This window comes from Pan paniscus, chromosome 10 (assembly GCF_029289425.2).
Source record: "Pan paniscus chromosome 10, NHGRI_mPanPan1-v2.0_pri, whole genome shotgun sequence".
NCBI lineage: Eukaryota > Metazoa > Chordata > Mammalia > Primates > Hominidae > Pan > Pan paniscus.
The window spans coordinates 104,349,733-104,362,736 of record NC_073259.2 but is presented as its reverse complement, the minus strand read 5'-3'; the positions used below and the strand labels follow the sequence as shown (position 1 = coordinate 104,362,736).

Here is a 13,004-nt window from a genome sequence, read left to right as displayed (position 1 = left end):
TTAATATTTTATGTGATAAAATGGGAAGTGTACATAAAACTCATTTGCTGCACACAGAAATAATGTGGTTACTTCTCAGGGAAAAGTGCTCATGTGATTATTTGAGTGCACATTGAACTAGCCCTGTTATTTGAGGGGACACCATTTTTACTTAAATGACTGACAGACAAACTGTGGTTATTCAGACTTAGGTGTTTGGCAGACATTTTCCTGAAAATGAATGAAGGAAGCCTATCATTTCAAGGAAAAGAACTGTCAGTATTTCTTGCCAATAATAAAATTCAAGTTTTCAAGCAAAAATTAGAGTTTGGAAATTTGGATCTGCTTTGAGTTTGATGGCTTTTCAATACTTAGAGACTTTTCTGATGAGATCGATGTTGATGTTAACAAACACGATTTTTCAATATGCTGAAAAAGTGTATAAACATTTGGAATGTATAACCCAGGGAACCACTGTTTTCCAAATGGCTAATGCATGATATTACAGAATCATGCATGGATAAAAGACCCATTTAAAGTACAAGGTCAATGAATTTTAGTGCAACAAAAGCATGAGAAGTTCATCGTTATAGTTTTTGTTAACACATAGCTTTTAAGAGACCACTTACTTTCTAGTTCTGATGTAGTGTCAAATAAGACTATTCACATTTATCAGAAAAGGCTATTAAAGTGCCCCTCCTCTTTCAACCTCATATCTATGTGAGATTTGATTTCCTTCATATATGTATGTATGTTGTGATATGTATATTTGATCTATTTTGATACATATTGTGATATGTATCAGAGCAACATACCATGACACACAGAATGCAAAAACAGATGTGGAATCCAGTTGTCTTCTATTGAAATAGACTTTAGGCCAGACACAGTGGCTCAGGGGTGTAATCCCAGCACTTATGAGGCTGAGATGAGAGGATCACTTGAAGCCGGGAGTTTAAGACCAGCCTGGGCAACATAGCAAGACCCCATCTCTACAAAAACAAGACTTAAAAGAGATTTACGAAAATGTGAAAGAAGGCCATTCTTCTTACTAAGTTTTGTTTTTATAAAAAAAATGTTTTTCATAAAAATGTCATACATGCTGCATATAAAGGGTGGTGTTTTTAAAGAGAAAATAATATTTTAAAATTTGCTAAGTTTTAATTTCTAATGTGGCAAATATCAGTAAATATATCCACAAAAATAAAAGCTCTTTAGGTCTTTGATAATTTTCAAGAGTATAAAATGGGTTTTGAGAACAATGAGTTTAGAAGCAACTACTGAAAGGCGTTCCCTTAATATACCTGCCACCATTACTCTGTATTTATTATATGCTCAGTAATTTAATTGTAGCTATTTATCTATTTTTTTTAGCTAATCTGGTTTTAAGGGAATTGAAAGTAAAATTAAATGCTCTTTTTGCTTCTAGAAAGTAAACTTTTTCATATTGAAGGAACTTTGTAGAGCAGCTTTGAATTTTTTGTATTCCGCATTCTGAGAGTTTGAATACTCTTAGAGAACTTAGTTTTTAAAAACCCATGCAGTTTTCCATAACTAAATTCATAATTTTTTTCATAAATGATTATGGTAGTTTTTTGTTTGTTTGTTTTGAGACAGGGTCTTGCTCTGTCACCCTGGCTGGAGTCTAGTGGTGCAATCTCAGCTCACTACAACCTTCACCTTCTGGGTTCAAGCGATTCTGGTGCCTCAGCCTCCCAAATAGCTGCAATTACAGGGGTGCCCACCACACCCAGCTAATTTTTGTATTTTTAGTAGAGATGGGGTTTCACCATGTTGTTCAGGCTGGTCTCGAACTCCTGGCCTCAAGCAATCTGCCTGCCTTGGCCTCCCAAAATGCTGGGATTACAGGTGTGAGCCATCACACCTGGCTTTGATTATGGTAGTTTTATGTTTGGAGTATTTCATTAAATTTAATAAATATGAGTGTTTCAAGTATTACTCTTCACTGTCATTAAATGGTGAGTTTATTCTGGAAATTCCTTTACTTTTGCTCGTTTAATACTTTGCCATTTGAAGAGTAAATTACTTTTTGCATTTCCTTCCTTAAAAAGGAAATGTGTGGGTTACCTGTGTTTGAATAACAAATTATATGCTATTTACATATGCTTTCATAAAGTCTCTTCTTGGGCATAGTTTATGTTGTTATTTCCCTTATAATAATTGTTACTCTCTCTCTTTTTTCTTTCTCTTTCCTTCCCCCAGCCACTATTTCCTTTTCACTCTTTTTCCTTCTCCTTCTCTTTGTTCGCTAACCTGCATGTAATGCTCTTTATTCCCAATCCCAAAATAAATGGCAGTGAAGAGAAATACTTCAGGATGCTAAGGCGGGTGGATCAGATGAGGTCAGGAGTTCAAAACCAGCCTGACCAACATGGTGAAACCCTGTCTCTACTCAAAATAGAAAAGTTAGCTGGGCATTGTGGCGGACACCTGTAATCCCAGCTATTTGGGAAGTTTAGGCAGGAGAATTGCTTGAACCCGGGAGGCAGAGGTTGCAGTGAGCCAAGATCATGCCACTGCATGACAGAGCGAGACTTCATCTCAAAAAAAAAGAAAAAAAAGCAGAAGGAATGTCAAGGACTATAAAAAATTTACCTTTGGCTGGGTGCGGTTGCTGACACCTGTAATCCCAGCACTTTGGAAGGCCCAGCAGGCAGATTGCTTGAGCTCAGGAGTTCAAGACCAGTCTGGGCAATATGGCAAAAACCTGCCTATATAAAAAATTTCAAAATTAGCCAGGTGTGGCGGTGTGCACCTCTAGTCCCAGCCACTTGGGAGGCTGAGATGGTAGGATCAGTTGTGCCCGGGAGGTTGAGGCTTCAGCGAGTCATGATCAAGCCATTTCATTCTAGCCTGGTTGACAGAGCAAGACCCTGTCTCAAAAAGAAGAAGAAAAAAACAACTACTACTTTTATCAGGGAATACTCTGAGTGCTTTAAATTTTGCTTCCAACCTCTACAAAGCAAGCCAGGCAAATTTTACCCACAAGGCAACAAGAAATTCTGATTATTCCATGAGATAGTATATTCAACTCTGTCTCTATTTCTTCCTTTTTTTTTTTTTTTGGTTGCATAGTAAATATGACTTCATGTGAAGGAGGGTCATATAACTTTGAGTATTTATACTATAAGTTGTTCTCTGTCCCTCTGAAAATTCTACCCTTTTCCCATGATCAGTGAAAATCAGAAGTCTAGGAACTAGTGATATAGACAGATATTTTCACTAATGATAGAAAATGGCTTGTATAATAATACCATATCACATTTAATTAATTTTGTTTAGGAGAGATTGTTTCATTTCATTCCAACCAATATTGAAATTCTAATTGTGAGCTAGAAGGCCATGTACACAAATACCATAGTTCGGAATCCTCTCAGGAGTGGGAGAGTAGGATACTGAGGAAACTATAACTGGTAATTTGCCTTGATATGGTATGTTACAGGATAAGCACGTTTGCAACCCTGTCCTTTGCCTTCCTATAACCCACTTTTAATATCAAGAAGAGAAGTCAGAAAGCTACCTCCATCTTGTTAATTACCAAAATTGGTATGAAAATAATTTGTTGGACTTACTTCACCAAGTTGAGATGCTAGAGTAAAACTTGTAATTAAATGAAGTAATGTCAACATTGTTCCAGTTATAACCTTTCACCATTATACTGAACTGAAATAGTATATGAGTCCTGCCTAATTAAATTTCTGACATTGTTTCTGTAACCTTATTCAGTAAAATTGATTTTTTCTTTTGTGACATTTTTCTTTAATATTTTAATCAGATATACCTAGTTATATATAACAGCAATCTCAGCCTAAAAAATAAATCTTCCTTGTTTTGGCAAAATAAATTTGTAATTTTCCAGATATTTTTTAAAGTTGCTTCTTCAGATCATAATTTAGAGGCTTTGAGGTAATAGCAACTCTCTCACACTAGTGACTCAAGAGATAAAGTTGTAAACTCTAGCCTTTATTTCTGGATTATCAATAGATTCCATATTAAATTAGCAAAGGAATGGCAAATGGTTTATATCACTTACAGCAAGCTTGTCCAACCCATGGCCCATGGGCCATATATGGCCCAGGATGGCTTTGAATGCAGCCCAACACAAATTCGTAAACTTTCTTAAAACATTATGAGATTTTTTTGCGATTTTTTTTTTAAAGGTCACGGCTGTTGTTAGTGTTAGTGTATTTTATGTGTGGCTTAAGACAGTTCTTCTTCCATTGTAGCCCAGGGAAGCTAAAAGATTGGACACCCCTGACGTAAACAGCAATTAATAATATCCAAGGACAATGAAGTCTGTCTTACTCCAGAATGATCCATGTAACTTACAGCCTAAAAAGGGAGTACAGAACAGCACTGTAATTTTATTCCAAGAAAATTGTCTCTAAGTCGATTTGTCAGTAAATCTCAATGAGATTATGGACCAATAACTTTACAGTTTTTGATAAAAAATGGTATAGCAAATGAAAGTTGGAATCAGGTTAAAAGGTTACAAAAGCTCATAGCTGTTAGAAGTAAAATTGTGTATCTCAATGTCATTGGCCTATTATGGATTAATTTAATTGCAGCTGAGAAATAATTTTGTCATCATGATTCATGGACAGAAGGAAAACACCTTAAGTTTAGATTCACCCAGAATACTTCACCAGGTGTATTCAAACATAAAAGTAAGCATAGTCTCTGGTTGTGGAATTCTTGTTTAGTTCAACTATGTAAGGATTTGCTGACTTAGGGCCACATGCACTCAACGAATTCATAAAGTTAATAGTGGTGAAGCCTCAAGAAGCTACAAATTAACCATCTCAGGCATCCCTTTGAATGGAGTCATGGTGAGAATAGGGTCTGAGAGATCCATTAAAGCTTTTTCTTAACCCTTTGTTTTATTTTCCCTATGAAGGACTAGCCCGAGCCAAGTCGGTTCCCACAAAGACCTACTCAAATGAAGTTGTCACACTATGGTACCGGCCACCTGATGTGCTTCTTGGTTCCTCGGAGTACTCAACACAGATTGACATGTGGTAAATATATACAGATGTCACTGACATTTATAATTTTGAAAGAATGTAACTGTTAATGCAGGATGTATTGATAAGTATATACTTTTAAGGAGGTATTATTTTAAAGAGCCATAATGTAACAGTGATTAATGAGTTCTGGCATAGGAATTAGATTACCTAGGTTTAAATACCAATTCTGCCATTTAGAACTATGTGTTAACTTTATTCAAATTACTGGCCTTTGTCTCAGTTTCCTCATTTAAGGAAATGGGAATAGTAACAATAACTACTTTGAAGTGTTGTAGGTGATGTTAAGATTAAATGAACACTCAGAAGAGTGCTTTATGAGACACTCAAGAGTATCTGATACATAGTAATTTAAAACAAAATTATCATTTTATCATCATTTAGTATTCACCAAAATCTTTCTGCTTGAACTTGAACTAAAAGTAATAATTAAAATATTGTAGTCATCTTTCTCACACACCACTTCGATCCTGACACTCTTCTACTCAAGACACCGTTATTGCCACCCCCTTCATTACCTATAGAATAAGGTACAATTAATTCCTCAATCTGATACTTAAGGATTTCCATAAGATGTCTCTAAACTACCTTTTCCAACTTATTTCAGACTGTTTCTCAACACAAATGTTCCCTTTTAGCAAAATGGCATACTCACTATATCTCAGGAATAATGTGGACTTTCCTACCTTTGCTCTTGGTGTTCATACCAGTCCACCCATCTGGAATGCCCACTCCGGTGCTCTAACTTGGGCTCATTCCTAGTAACGTTCAAAATACAGCTTTTCATAAATCCTTTCCTGAATATACTCTAGCCTCTGTTGGCAGTTCCTTCCTCTGAACTGTGGTTGCATTTATTTTCTATGTTCTTCATGTGGTAATAAGTCATATACCGATTTCTTTTGCTGTCTTGAACAGTTTATGTAAAATGTCTCGTATAACTTTTTAAAATTAATTTTTAATATTGTAAAATACTCATAAAATTTATCATTTTAACCAATTTAAGTGTACAGTTGTGAGACATTAAGTACATTTATATTGTTATGCAACCATCACCACTGTCTATCTACCTCCAGAATCTTTTTCATCTTACAAAACCAAAACTCTGTACCCATTTAATAATTTCTTCCTATTCCCCTCCCCAACCATCAGTTTCTGGTAACCACTGTTCTGTAATACTTTCTCTCTCCATGAATTTGACTGTTCTAAGTACCACTTACGAGTAGAATCATGCAGTGTGTGTCTTTTCGTGACTGGCTTATTTCATTTGGCATAACGTCTTTAAGGTTCATTCACGTTGTAGTGTATGCCAGAATTTCCTTCCTTTTTAAGGCTAAAAATACTCCATTAAATATATATTCCACATTCTGTTACCCATTTATCCATTGATGGACATTTGGTTTGCTTCCACCTTTTGACTATTGTAAATAATGCTGTTGTGCACATGGGTATACAAATACCTTTTCAGGACCCTGCTTTCAATTATCTCTCTCTCCTTCTCTTTTTCTTTTTAAGAGACATTGTCTCACCATGTTGTCCAGGCTGGTCTTAGACTCCTGGGCTCAAGCAATCCTCCTGCATTGGCCTGATTTCAGTTCTTTTAGATATATACCTAGGAGTAGAATTGCTGGATCATATAGTAATTCTACTTTTAATTTTTTGAGGAACCACCATACTATTTTCCATAGCAACTATATCATTTTACTTCCTATATAACACTTAATATGTAAAATTAACTTTTATATATAGTTGCTAGATTACGAGCCCTTTAATGGAAGGATTATATCTTAAATTATGTGTGTACATACAGTTCCTAGATGACTATTCTAAGAACCACCATTCTATTCTCTGAACCACCATCCTTTTCTTTTCCTTCTCTTACACACACCGCCTTGTACCAACATGTTCTACCTCTGCTTCCTGCATCAAAACGTCCTGAATCATTTGTTTCTCTCCATTTCTCCTGCCTAGCTTCGCTCACTGTCATCTCCTAGATTACCATAATATCTCTTCAGTTGTTTTTCCCCACTCCTGTCTTTGCTGTTCAATCCATGGTCTACACTATTGCTAATACAAGGATTCAGTGAGATAATTGGTGCACTTAAAAAACATTTCTAACACATAGTAAATCTTCAGTCACTGTTAGCTGTTGTTAGTGTTATTCTTCAAGGATTATGCAAAGGAGAGTTGGACATTTTAAGTGGGAAAAATGGATATAGCAATATAGAAAGTGAGACAAATAGGGTAAATGCGAACAAATTAGTTAGATCTAAAATATCTCTTCAAGAGGTTTTCTGACAGGCTAGTGCAAAATTCTGCAGAGAGGCAATCTTAAGGAAAAGATTCTTGTGCTTCATAATATGTAAATGAATTGCTAAATTATTTTCATGATCTATTTTAAAGGGGTGTTGGTTGCATTTTCTTTGAAATGGCTTCTGGAAGACCTTTATTTCCAGGATCAACTGTGGAAGATGAACTGCACTTAATTTTCCGACTGCTAGGTAACAGAAGAAATCTTTTCCCAGTGATTTTGCACCCATAATTGACTAGCTGGATAAGACTGTATCTCTAAAATACATATTTTAAAATTAGATACTGAGACTAACATAAACAGCTGTTACTTAGAATAATTAGAATGGACACTATGAAGATAGATCCTTCTAGGTAACTTCATCTGCTAAGTTTTACTTTGCAATAAAGATTTTATGGAAAAACAGAACATAATTAGTATGGAAAATTGGATGTCACCATATTATTAAGGAATATTGCTAGCTTTTTTGGTATCAACTGGATAAAAAAAGGGCCAGGCATCCTTTTTACAGTATCATTGCAAAGTCCAAACAAAAAGTCCATGTACATTTATTTCTGTCATTTCAATTGCAGTTGAAATAGTTAAGTCATCTGGTAAATGTAAGTTATTCTCTAAGACACTTTGTTATATATATGTATATATAATTTTTATATATAAATTTTATATATATTTATAAATATATTTAAATTTTTTTTTTAAATTCAGGAACTCCATCTCAGGAAACTTGGCCAGGTATTTCTTCAAATGAGGAGTTCAAGAACTACAACTTTCCAAAATATAAACCACAGCCTCTAATTAACCACGCACCCAGGTATTTTTTTTTCTTATGTGAAAGCGGGGAAAACACATGATTCTTTTCAGTCTTTTGAAGGATTAGCCACAGTAAGGATTCAGGAAAAAATACATAATACACATAATCCTTACGTATTTTAGGATCTTATTTAATTTTGAACTGTATATGTATTAGAATTCTAGAGTTTATGTAGTTACTTTTCCCAGAAAGAAGACATTGATTAATGCCTTATTCCGTACCACAAAGATTATGATGAAATTCCTGTTTTGCTTTCTACAGAATTATTCTGTATTTACTTAACAAAAACCTAAGAAAGGGTTATGTAAGTAAAATCTTGACTCTATAACACAAGGTAACCTATCAGTATTTTGACCAGTGTTAATGATGTAATTCATATTTGAAGAATATAAACTCTGTCCAATTCCTTAGCAAAATGTAACATCTAAATGTCAGCCATTCATTTAAGTTTCTTCTTAGACCTACCCCAAGATCAATCCAAGGCTCCCAATAAAATTTGAGTCAGAACATTTTTACTTGTAGAATGTATTACATTTTCAGGAGATAACATAGAATAACCCCTTTGACTGCATTTTCCATCTCCCTGCACCCAACCCCCCCAAATTTTGAAAGTCACCAAGATACCAAATAAGGACATCATTTATTTTAACCCAAAGCCATTCACATTGCTCACAACATAACACACTTGTTATGCTTCCTTTTATTTTCAAGCTAGGGAAGGAAGAGCAAAACAGTTATGACACCAAAAATATTTTTAAAGTATTTATGTGGGTTGGTACTCTTATTGTTACTATAGCAACTAATACCATTCTAACTAGATTTTCTTAGGAAGAATAATAATACTTGCTGGGCTTTTTTTGCATGTCTCTCCCAAGTAGCATAAATTCTATTTTTGTCCTTTAATAATTTTTTGATAATGTTCAGTGTAGAAGGTTGAAGCTTTTCTTTGAAGCAGAGTCTCCATGACTGTAGTGCCTAGTTTGTGCCCAGGGAACTCTGGATATGTGCTAGAATGGCAAACTACATAGAATGTCTAGACTGCAGCATCCACAGGACCCACTTGAGAGCACTTGGAAGAAAACGTTACTTTATTCATAATTGTACTTCTACCAGTGAAAGGCAGTGTAAGATAGAACCTGTTATTTCTGATCAAGAGATTATTCCATTAAGATAATCCCAGGCCGGGCACGGTGATTCACGCCTGTAATCCCAGCACTTTAGGGGGGCCAAGGCAGGCGGATCACCTGAGGTTGGGAGTTTGAGACCAGCCTGACCAACATGGAGAAACCCTGTCTCTACTAAAAATACAAAAAATTAGCCGGGCGTGGTGGTGCATGCCTGTAATCCTAGCTACTCGGGAGGCTGAGGCAGGAGAATCGCTTGAACCCAGGAGGTAGAGAGGTTGCAGTAAGCCGGGATCGCACCTTTGCACTCCAGCCTAGGCAACAAGAGCAAAACACCATCTCAAAAAAAAAAAAAGATAATCCCTAACCCTACTACCCCTAGTTATACTAATTTCATCTTTATTATGTCATTAGTTTTATATCCCTTATTGATAAATTTTTTTTTTTTTTTTTTGGGGGAGACAGAGTCTCGCTCTTCCACCCAGGCCGGACTGCAGTGGTGCTATCTCAGGTCACTGCAAGCCCCGCCTCCCGGGTTCACGCCATTCTCCTGCCTCAGCCTCCCGAGTAGCTGGGACTACAGGCGCCTGCCCCCGCGCCTGGCTAATTTTTAGTAGAGACGGGGTTTCACCATGTTAGCCAGGATGGTCTCAATCTCCTGACCTCGTGATCCGCCCGCCTCGGCCTCCCAAAGTGCTGGGATTACAGGCGTGAGCCACTGCACCTGGCCACCATTGATGAAGTTTTATGAAGTTATTGTAGCATATTTAAATTGAACTCAATACCTTCTAGTACCCGGTGCTAAGCAGACAACTCTGTAAAAATTTGTTGAATTGCTCATTTCTGTGTTTGTCTTGAACAACAGTGATACATTTTGGGGTCACTTGTCTCTGTTTTCACCTATATAATAGGAAAATGATGCTCTTATATACTTGCGTTTAGTGAAAGACTGTGAAAAGTGATACAATATTTAAGCTTTCTTAATACTGAAGTTTCTTTGTTTTGAGACAGCATGGTGATTTTTTAAATTCTTTAATTTGTTCTTGGATATTGAAAATTCATATTGAAGCCAAGTTATTTATGGCTTATCCTTAAACAAATAGCAAGGCCAGTCTTTTAAGACTAAAACAGATTTGAGTCTATTTGAAGGCAACAAGAGTGACTATTTTAGGGCATTTAAATTTAGCAGATTAAAATACTTAGAAAATAGTTTTATCTGAAAAGTTTTATCAGCTAAGAGAGCATAAATTTTTACTTGTTCTTTGTTGTTTCTAGGTTAGACTCTGAAGGAATTGAGTTGATAACAAAATTTCTTCAGGTAAGTCAGATCTTACAGTAATTGTTAAGCCTCAGCTTCTTCATGTGTAGAATGGGGTCAGTAGTACTTCCTCAGTATTGTTAATGACACATAAAATTATCTATGCTTAAGGCACATGTTTAAGTTAAAAAAAAAAAACATGGTTTCTCCTAATGTGTCTGGGTCTCTTGTCACCTACAACAGTCTGAGGTAGTTGGTTACTGGCATTGATGAGCTGTGTCAAGGCCACATTCTCTGCAGTTGATGCTCTCTATGCTCTCTTACGTTCTCTTTTCCTTATACTTACAGCCTTTGGAGGATGCTCTGCCTCCAAATGCCATTCATATTTCCCTCCAAAGCAGGAATAAGGGGGGACGATAAGGGTAGTACCAGCCACATTAGTCCTCTTGAAACTTGGAAGCAAAAGCTTTACAGAAACCCCTACAAGGTTTCTTTCCAAGTCTTATTGGCCAGAACATTAATTGTAGGAAAGACTGGGAATTGGGGAGCAGGATTGTCATAATTAGCCTAAATTTAAAACAGTTATGATTCATGATTCATCTGTCAGAGTTGATGGACACCTTGAACAACCTAGGTTTCTAGGTTGTATCATCAAAAAAAAAGGGAAATGAGTATTGGATAGGTCATTAAGAATGGCTGCCATAAAAATACTGGGTATATGTCCACCAGTCCTTTGGTGTTCATGAAGAGAAGTAACTACACAGGTCAAATATTTTAATTTTTCTTTGCTTCAGAAAATACAAGCAATGTAAATTCTTGTTTAAGATCCAGCCTTATCTTAGAAATGTGGAACTGAGATGTTATTACACAATCTCAGCAGCGACTCAAATTAGAGTATAACTGGAGTATTCCAAATTGTTGATTGAAAAATAGTCATCATATTAAATAATCAAGTTTTTTTTAAGTAGCTCTAAATGCTAATTTGCCCATCTCCTACTTTTTGCAGTAATTAGAGAAAAAGCTAATGAAGCAGTTCTTTGCTTTTTCACAGTATGAATCTAAGAAAAGGGTTTCAGCTGAAGAGGCCATGAAACATGTGTACTTTCGAAGTCTGGGACCAAGAATACATGCTTTACCAGAAAGTAAGAGAAATCCTAAAGTGTTTTCCCTGCTTTATTTTTATTTGTCCAAGGTTAGGGACTGGGGTGATTGGGGAGATGGCTATTGATTTTTAAGCCTAAGATTCTAGTCTTTTCTATAGTTAGATTAGAATTTCTTGAAGGGAGGTGTGTGTCTTATTTCCCTATGATTTAGTTATTTCTTGTAACACTGAGCACATTGTCACTCCTCTGTAGGAAACCAATAGTACTTAGGCAAGGATCATTAATCTTATTGGACTTTGGTTGAAACATGCCATCTGATGACAGGCATTGTTCCTAGGCCCAATCTAGCTTTGATTTAGCGTTGTTAAAAGTGAATTTCAAACAAAAACTAATGAAGCATAACCGAAACATAAATTGTTTTCTTGTGAAAATACATTTTTTCTTAAGATACAAAGATGATTTTCCTTTATTGTGGTCACACTGACTTTACTATCCCCATGACAGCAGTGAGCATATTGTCAAAGTCACTGTAATAGCAGATTTCCCATGCCTGAGTAACACTGATTTTACTCTTAACATTCTATTTTTAGATTACCACAGTATTTTACTTTAAAATAGAGTAAGGTGAGTGGGGAATTAGAAGAATGTTTGGGAACTAAGCTGCCAAAAGCTTTCATTAATTTCCTATTCTCATTTATTAGACAATATTGATTCATCAAAGCTTGTGTAGCAGTCAGTGACAAAGCTAATTGGAATAAAAAATCCTTAATACTTTTCACTTCAACTTTACTGGATATATTTAAATGAAAGAATACCTCTCTGACAGAGATTGGAAATGAAAGACATAAATTACAAGTTTTCTTTTAAAGATATTTGTATTTCACTGGGCGCGGTGGCTCATGCCTGTAATCCCAGCACTTTGGGAGGCCGAGGTGGGCGGGTCACGAGGTCAGGAGTTCGAGACCAGGCTGACCAACATGGGGAAACCCTGTCTCTACTAAAAATACAAAAATTAGCCGGGTGTGGTGGCGCGTACCTGTAATCCCAGCTACTCCGGAGACTGAGGCAGGAGAACTGCTTGAACCTGGGAGGCAGAGGTTGCGGTGAGCCAAGATCATGCCACTGCACTCTAGCCTGGGTGAGAGAGTGAGACTCCGTCTCAAAAAGAAAAAGGTATTTGTGTTTCATTATTAATACCAAGTTTTACTTTGAGGTAGGCAGTTATGGTTATACAAACCTTTTCCTTGTTTTTCGCTAAAATTCCAAAGATAGCTTGAGGGCCTGGTACCTTCATGTCATTGTAAGGAGACAGAGAAAGGACAGAGAGAATTAACACCTAGTATAATAATATATTTTGACTGGGTCTCCCAACCCCA

The 13,004-nt window shown here is 36.2% G+C and overlaps 1 protein-coding gene across 6 annotated transcripts in view; it reads left to right on the top strand.

Annotated features, from left to right (window-relative positions):
* The window catches only part of CDK17 (cyclin dependent kinase 17), a 116,043-nt gene that overhangs the window by 100,419 nt on the left and 2,620 nt on the right, over positions 1-13,004 (top strand). For all 6 annotated transcript variants that reach the window (XM_034934260.3, XM_034934261.3, XM_063593579.1 and 3 more), the window contains 5 exons: positions 4,898-5,018; positions 7,425-7,522; positions 8,038-8,143; positions 10,543-10,585; positions 11,577-11,667. In XM_034934260.3, the coding sequence (XP_034790151.1) occupies positions 4,898-5,018; positions 7,425-7,522; positions 8,038-8,143; positions 10,543-10,585; positions 11,577-11,667 (459 nt within the window). The remainder of the gene's footprint in view (positions 1-4,897; positions 5,019-7,424; positions 7,523-8,037; positions 8,144-10,542; positions 10,586-11,576; positions 11,668-13,004) is intronic.